Here is a 7477-nt window from a genome sequence, read left to right on the forward strand (position 1 = left end):
CTCAAATTCTCATCTTTATCGACATATATTTCAAACATCTTTGACAGGGGATCATACAACTTGATCGCGTAATGAAACGCAAGTTTATCCCGACAGAATATTTGAAAGTAATCTGGGACAGTAATCAACATCTAAGACAACAATCAAGACATGAACTATATTAGAATCAATGCCATAGAAATGCAACTGTAAATGTAATAACAATGGATTAATATAGCATACCGTCGTTGGGATAAACTGCACCCTAAACGCTTGGAAAAACCTTATTGAAGACAAAGGGTTACAACCAAGAGAAGTCTTTGCTGTACCAGGGTAGTCAAACTCCTTCCAGTCCAGATCAAAAAGCCTTATACGAAAAAATCGGTCTCCACAGTAAACAGTACACACATAATAAACATCGTTGACGTTATAAAAAGACCGAATGCTCTGGACACCACGAAACTGTCTCTGACCCAAAAGACCCTCCTCAAACTCTATATTTATGGTATTTCCTTTCGGATCGCTAAAGAAGTTGGTCCCCAGCAGTAGCATTTTACCCCATTGCTCATAAAAACCAACTTCGAACTCCAGACATTCCTAACATACACGAAAGCAGTAGCATTCATAAAAATGAAAACTTTCAACACAAATTTCTACAAATACTTCAACCACAACACCATCGTACAAAAAAACATTAACTTTACGCCAGAACCTAGGTATTCCTATCCAAAAAACGAAACTTTAAATAAACGAACGAAATAATGCACCAACCTCTGCGGGCTCCATGACAGTAACTGAGTTTTGGTAAAAGTTTGTGAAGCTCATGGCCTTTGATGAAGACATTTTAACGTTTGGAGGCTGCTGCAACTGCGACAGGGATAATGGATTCTTTCTTCTTTTCTGACCAAACACAGGGATGATGGTTTCTTTCTTCTTTCTGACCAAACACACGCACACTGATCCAACTTACCATTTAAAGCCGCAAAACGTTACAACTGAACGAAACAAAACCCCCTGACGAAACCAATCAACGTGCAAAAAAAATATCCCCACGACAAGACATGTAATAAGTTGGTTTTGCCGCCATCTTTTCGTATTCTGAGAGATATATTACATTTATTTTAATGATATTAAATTAGTAGTAAAAACGTTTACCATACCACTTTAATAATCTACTGGTAGGTTTAAACAAGAAACCAAAACACAAAACACAAAACAATTCACCAACATTGACCTTAAATTCAAATGAATTGTCAAATTAATAATTGAATAAGAGAATAATATTACAAATATAACAACACTAATATATAACTGTAATTAATTGTAGGAAATTATTTCAAAATTATATTTATTTAAAGAATATAATTATTACATATTGTTTATAACCATGTAAATATAAATATTAATTTCTTTTTAAAAAATAACTTTTAAATCTAACAAGAAAATCCAAAACAAATAAATTAACACCTGTTTTTTACTCTTTAATCTTCACCAAAACTCTAAACTTATTAGCACAAACAACATTCTATAATTAAATTTCTAAAAAAATTAAACTGAGATTTCGTAATTCAAACAAAATAACAATCTATATCATCACAAATAAATTATTCCAAATTACTCAAAAACATATAACATAGAACACATAATATATATCAATAATTAATTATACGTAAATGTATAATTACGTAATCATTAGATGAATTTGTTGTTTAAATATTTTAAAATTCACAACTAAACATCTATAACTTTTAAATGAAATTATTGATTTATTGATAATAATATTAAATCCGTTTTCTAAACAAAAATATTTAAAAACAAAAACACGACGGGTCTCATGCTAGTTCTATCAAAAGATCAACAACATATCCACATCAAATCATAAAATAATAAACAAATAATAATAAGCAACCTATGTCACTTGCAAATTGACATGTAAATTAGTCCTACATTGTCTCACCATAATCCTCTTCACTTTCTCAACCCTCCATGAAAATGCTTCTCTGATGAAGCACCAAAACTTCATGGGGATCAAAACAGAAATGTTGAAGAACCCTGTTAGGGTTAGTCTTAGCTTCATGCTCCTCCTTTTCATCACAACAAGTAGTGCTCAAGCACCAATTTACATGAACAGTTTTTGTGACAACTCAACACTTGTTAGCTCTTCATACAAAGCCAACGTTGACACCCTTTTCTCATGGCTAACCACAGACTCATACGAAAGCGATGGATACAACTACACCTCTGTAAATAGCAACAACCACAACAATGATGATGCTGTTTATGGATTGTACAGTTGCAGATACGACATCACAGGGTATTTTTGCAAGTTCTGCATCACCACTGCTGCGAATGAACTCTCTCGAAGGTGTTCCAACAGTGTAGGAGCTATCATATGGTATGACATATGCATCATCCGTTACACAAACCAAAGCTTCAGTGGCAAAGTTAGTTTATCGCCAATATGGAATACTACCGGAACCAGAAAAATCAAGGTAATGTTTCAGTATGGAACATGAAAACTCAGATATGTGGTATTTTAGTTAGCTTAAAAATCAAAATTTTATCCTGAGATTTGATCCAAACACAGGACTCATCAGAAGTTAAGAAAACTGAGGATTCTATGGAGAGTTTGATTAGAAAAGCAACGGTGGAGACGAAGAAGTTTTGGGCAGTGGATGAGTTTGATTGGGTTGAGAATGAGAAAAGATATGGTTGGGTGCAGTGTGACAGAGGTATTAAAAATGATCAGTGTGGTGAGTGCTTGCATGCATTGTTAGACATATTTCCACAGTGTTGTTCTACAAATGTACAGTGGGCAATTTTTGGTCCAAGTTGTAGCATCAGGATGGATGATCAAAATCTCTACCCGAATTCAGGTTAGGGTTTATAATTTTGATTCTCTGTTAAAATTTTGGTGTTATCTTTCTCGTCTTTAAGATTAGTTGATATGAATTTAGGTTTCTTCGAAATACTTTGATTTATACAGATTTTGAAAACATATCATAAAGACAAGAAAAAAGTCAGGAGAGAAACTGGATTTGATCATGTATTTTGAATTTTTTTTTTTAGCTAAAAGTAATTTAAAAAAGATAAAAACTATCTTTGAGTACATTTCACGTTTTATACTATTGTAGGCAACGGAGGTAAGTCAAGAAAGTTGATAATTTCTTTTAGTGTGTTGGGATCTGTAGCTCTACTATGTTTGAGTGTCTACTGCTTCTGGTACAGAAAAAGAGTCAGAAAAGGTAATTTTCTGCAATAACACTTGCTTGGTTTTTAAAATAGATTGCTTCCACATACTCAAATATGAACTCAGAAACTTGTCATTGTAGATGCGATGATGTTTGATGAGGAATCATTGAATGGAGATCTACCTACAATCCCATTAACCGCAGTTCTACATTGTACTAATAACTTTTCAGAAGCATCTAAGTTAGGGGAAGGTGGATTTGGCCCTGTTTACAAGGTATTAATGATTTGGACTTTGTAATATAGATTCTTTATATTTGGCATATTTCTATATATTCTAATTTGTTGCAAACTTTTATCAGGGAATTCTACCAGATGGAAGACAAATCGCAGTGAAAAGGCTCTCACAATTTTCTGGTCAGGGCTCACAGGAGTTCAGAAATGAAGTAATGTTTATAGCTAAATTGCAACATCGTAACCTTGTGAGACTTTTGGGGTGCTGTTTGGAGGAAAATGAGAAGATGCTTGTATATGAGTATATGTGTAATGCAAGCCTTGACTCTCACCTCTTTGGTGGTATGTTTTGCAGATACTTTTACTGAATAACATTTTTCATGAGTTTTTGTAGTTTTTTCTGCATTTTCTGAGCTCCATATTAATCATGGCCTATGGAAACCAATCAAGTAGAGGTGCTATTGGCTTTAAAGTTTTGATGTCAAACTGAATACATTGTTAAGTTAACTTTGATATGTAGTTTGTCTCTAGAATAAGAGCAAGAAATCAAGATCATAATAATAACAATACCAGAGAAAGTTGTGGGGCTAAGTTCATTTCTATTCATAATGTGAAACTGAATTCAAGTTATCTTAATGTAATTAAAAAATCATAAGATATCCTTAAGCAACCTCTTGAAAGTGGTTCAGTCATTAATTGTTTTTTTCTTTGCTTGCTGCTGTTTCTTTTCTTCTTTTTGAGATATCTTCTTTGTCTTGATGCTGTCAGATGAAGAGAAGAGAAAGCAACTTGATTGGAAACTAAGATTAAGCATTATCAATGGAATAGCAAAAGGTATTTTATATCTTCACGAGGACTCTCGACTCAGAGTAATTCACAGAGATCTCAAAGCTAGCAATGTTCTATTAGACAGTGAGATGAATCCCAAGATATCAGATTTTGGATTGGCCAGGGCATTTGAAATAGGACAGAACCAAGCAAAGACTAAACGAGTAGTGGGCACCTAGTGAGTTCTACTAATACCTACCATTGCTTTAAATAGTAGGATTTTTCTGATGCAGTTTTAACCACTTAACCATTTGAAAAATGAGATTTTTATTATGTATTTACTGTTCAATGTATAAGAGGAATAACAAAGTTGTATTGGTTCGCTGCAGTGGATACATGGCTCCAGAGTATGCTATGGAAGGATTATTTTCCGTGAAATCAGATGTTTTCGGCTTTGGAGTTATTGTGCTAGAAATCATTTGTGGAAGAAAGAACAGTGGATTCCATCTATCAGAACATGGTCAAAGTCTTCTTTTATATGTGAGTTTTCTCTCCTATTGTTCATGGATTCATCGAACCATACTAAGTAGAGCATAACAACACTCACAAATCAAAATTACATGCAGGCTTGGAACATATGGAGTGGGGGAAATTGTTTGGAATTGATGGACACAGCACTGATAAAATCCTTCATAGCCAGTGAAGTTGTCAAGTGCTTACACGTTGGTTTGCTTTGTGTTCAACAAGATTTAGCAGATAGACCAACCATGTCTACGGTTGTTCTAATGCTAGGAAGTGACACAATGGCCCTTCCAAAACCCAACCACCCTGCTTTTTCTGTTGGAAAATTGACCTCTAAAGAAAAATCAACTTTAAGAAGTTCCAACAATCTTTCTATTAATGATGTAACATTCTCAACCGTTTCAGCAAGATAATAGGGAGTGTTTTCCGTTATTGAAGAGTATTTATTCATTCCATTTAAACCCATAACATTAATAACAGACAAATTTGTAATATATTGTTAATTACTTTTGTTTGTCACTTAGGAATGCCAATTATTTGATGGTCTTACCAATTTGGTATATGTTTTTTTTTTTTTTCTTTCCCTTTCATTTCTCCTTCTTTTACCTAATGAAATTAACTACTTAAACATACATCATATGACAAAATTGAGTATATCATCACATGACAGAACCGAGTATATCATCATGATCACAATTAGGCACAGATTCACTTTGAACTAATTTAGGCACATGGATCCTAGAGCCACTAAAAAGCCAGTAAAATAGGGCAAAAAGTGAAGTTATCACGTTTGCAATTATGATCAAGCATATATGTAAACTTGACTCTACTGGTGCTTTTCGATTTTTCAAACAAATAAAGAATTGAGTGAAATATTTAAAGAGAAGACAAAGAATTTTAGAAAAAAGAGATCTTTTTATACGATGATTTGTTAAAAAATAAACTCGATTAATAAAAAATTTATTTATAATTTAAAATTTTATTAACAAAATAATTGAGCGTCGTTCTTAAAAAAAAATTATTATTCTTGAATTATTGTAGAGTAATGCTATCTTGACATCATAAAAATGTAAGAAACCATTTGACACAACTAATGTGTCAATTTTATTGTTTTTTAATGAAGCTCTAGTTTGCATCAAATTAAAAAGCTATAGGCGATTACTTGGGCTTTTAAGTTATCCGGTGATATAACTAAATTTGGCATATCAATTGCAATCAATTTTGTATGATAAAACATGTTTGAATGAGTTTGGTGTTTTTTGTGTTTCCGCAGAATTTTCTAGTGTATTAGTTGATTGTTTTTATATTTCAATATGTTGAATCATACTGCATGAACAAATTAATCTATTGTTTTTGCTTTTCAATCAATTAAAATGTTCTTGTAGCCCCCCTCCCCCTATATTGCTAGTTTCGAGTTTTTCAGAATATCTTATATGTTCTCCTTGTATCTTTGGAAACTTACAAAACACACTACGAATAAGCTCTTAAGAGGATTGAATATACACTCTCAGGAAGTCTATTTTGTTCATATTTTCATCATCATTTACAACTCAAATCACCATATTAACTATAATGAAGGAGTGTAGAGAGTTAATCACTTGGTAATGAGAAACGTATTGAAAGTTAGTTAGGACCAAATAAAAAATAGAAAATATTTGTCAAGAACAAATATTAGGAGTGACAAAACAGACATGCCCCGCTTGTTTTGACCTGGTCCACCTTGGTCCATCAAAAACAGGTTAGACTGAACTAGCCCGCCACAGAAAATCGGGTTAAGAATTGCAACCCGGCTCGTCACAGGTTAGGTTGGCGCATGCCACTTTTTTTTTATTTATAAAAATTGTTTGTATATATACTTATAAATTAATATTTAAAATATTTTAATTATATAAATATTTTTTAAGCTTTTAATTAATTAATTAATATTTTTTATTGAATAAATTAAAACAATGTTATATTTATATATTAAATTACTTTATTATAACTAATAATTAAAACTTTATTGTAAGTGTTAATGATTTAAATTATAATAATATTGTATATTTACCTCTATAAAAAAATATAATATAAAAAATCAACCCTTTTAATTTAAAAATAAAAAATTAAAGTAAAGTCAAATTTGAATTTTGAAGTACAAAAGTACCACAAAGTCATTATAAATAAACACGCGAATTTGAATTATCTGATCGGTGCTTAGAAAATGCATGTTGGTGATGTTTTTCTTGACGAGTGACAATTTCTTTTTAAAGGAAAACATACAATACCTTTTCTTCTTACAAAACATGAATGTTCAATTCAAACACTTTCATTAGAAAAATGTACTCACCACATAAGAATGTTCATTCAATCAAACAGTGCTCGCGTGTCGGACAAGTTAATTAGTTTAATTAGCCTAATTCAAACTTGAAAGGACTTTTGCATACAATAGTAACGACTTGTATTATTTAAAAACTTAATAAAATTTGTTATTGTAATAACATTACACTGACTTCAATTATAAATTACACCTGTCCCTTTTAAGTTTAAAAAAATATTAAAAAGTTTATCTTTATAAAACTAATTGTCAAAAGTCAACATAAATCCGAAAACTTCTTAGGAGTAGAGACTTATATTTTAAGTGTCTTCTTACTTCATTAATTTTATTTAAATTTTTTATCTTTTAAATTTAAACTTGTCATTCTATTTTCTTTAATTCCACAAAAAAAATATGTAAAGGTATTTCATTATAAGATCATAAAATCGAAATAATTTATCATATAACTAAGAATTTACAAACAAAATATTT

At 31.3% G+C, this 7477-nt stretch overlaps 1 protein-coding gene across 1 annotated transcript; it reads left to right on the forward strand.

Moving 5' to 3' along the window:
• Window positions 1–1992: 1992 nt before the first annotated feature.
• LOC114169498 (cysteine-rich receptor-like protein kinase 25) lies at window positions 1993–5221 on the forward strand. The gene is made up of 8 exons (XM_085669450.1): window positions 1993–2471; window positions 2567–2855; window positions 3114–3224; window positions 3312–3445; window positions 3531–3744; window positions 4171–4408; window positions 4560–4710; window positions 4797–5221. Exons 1-8 carry the CDS (start codon window positions 2001–2003, stop codon window positions 5103–5105), a joined length of 1917 nt encoding a protein of 638 aa, XP_085525576.1. The 5' UTR covers window positions 1993–2000; the 3' UTR covers window positions 5106–5221.
• The last annotated feature ends 2256 nt before the right edge of the window (window positions 5222–7477 follow it).

Source organism: Vigna unguiculata, chromosome 11 (genome assembly GCF_037176805.1).
Source record: "Vigna unguiculata cultivar grain cowpea cultivar isolate G323 ecotype 2 chromosome 11, ASM3717680v1, whole genome shotgun sequence".
In the NCBI taxonomy this organism is placed as follows: Eukaryota; Viridiplantae; Streptophyta; class Magnoliopsida; order Fabales; family Fabaceae; genus Vigna; species Vigna unguiculata.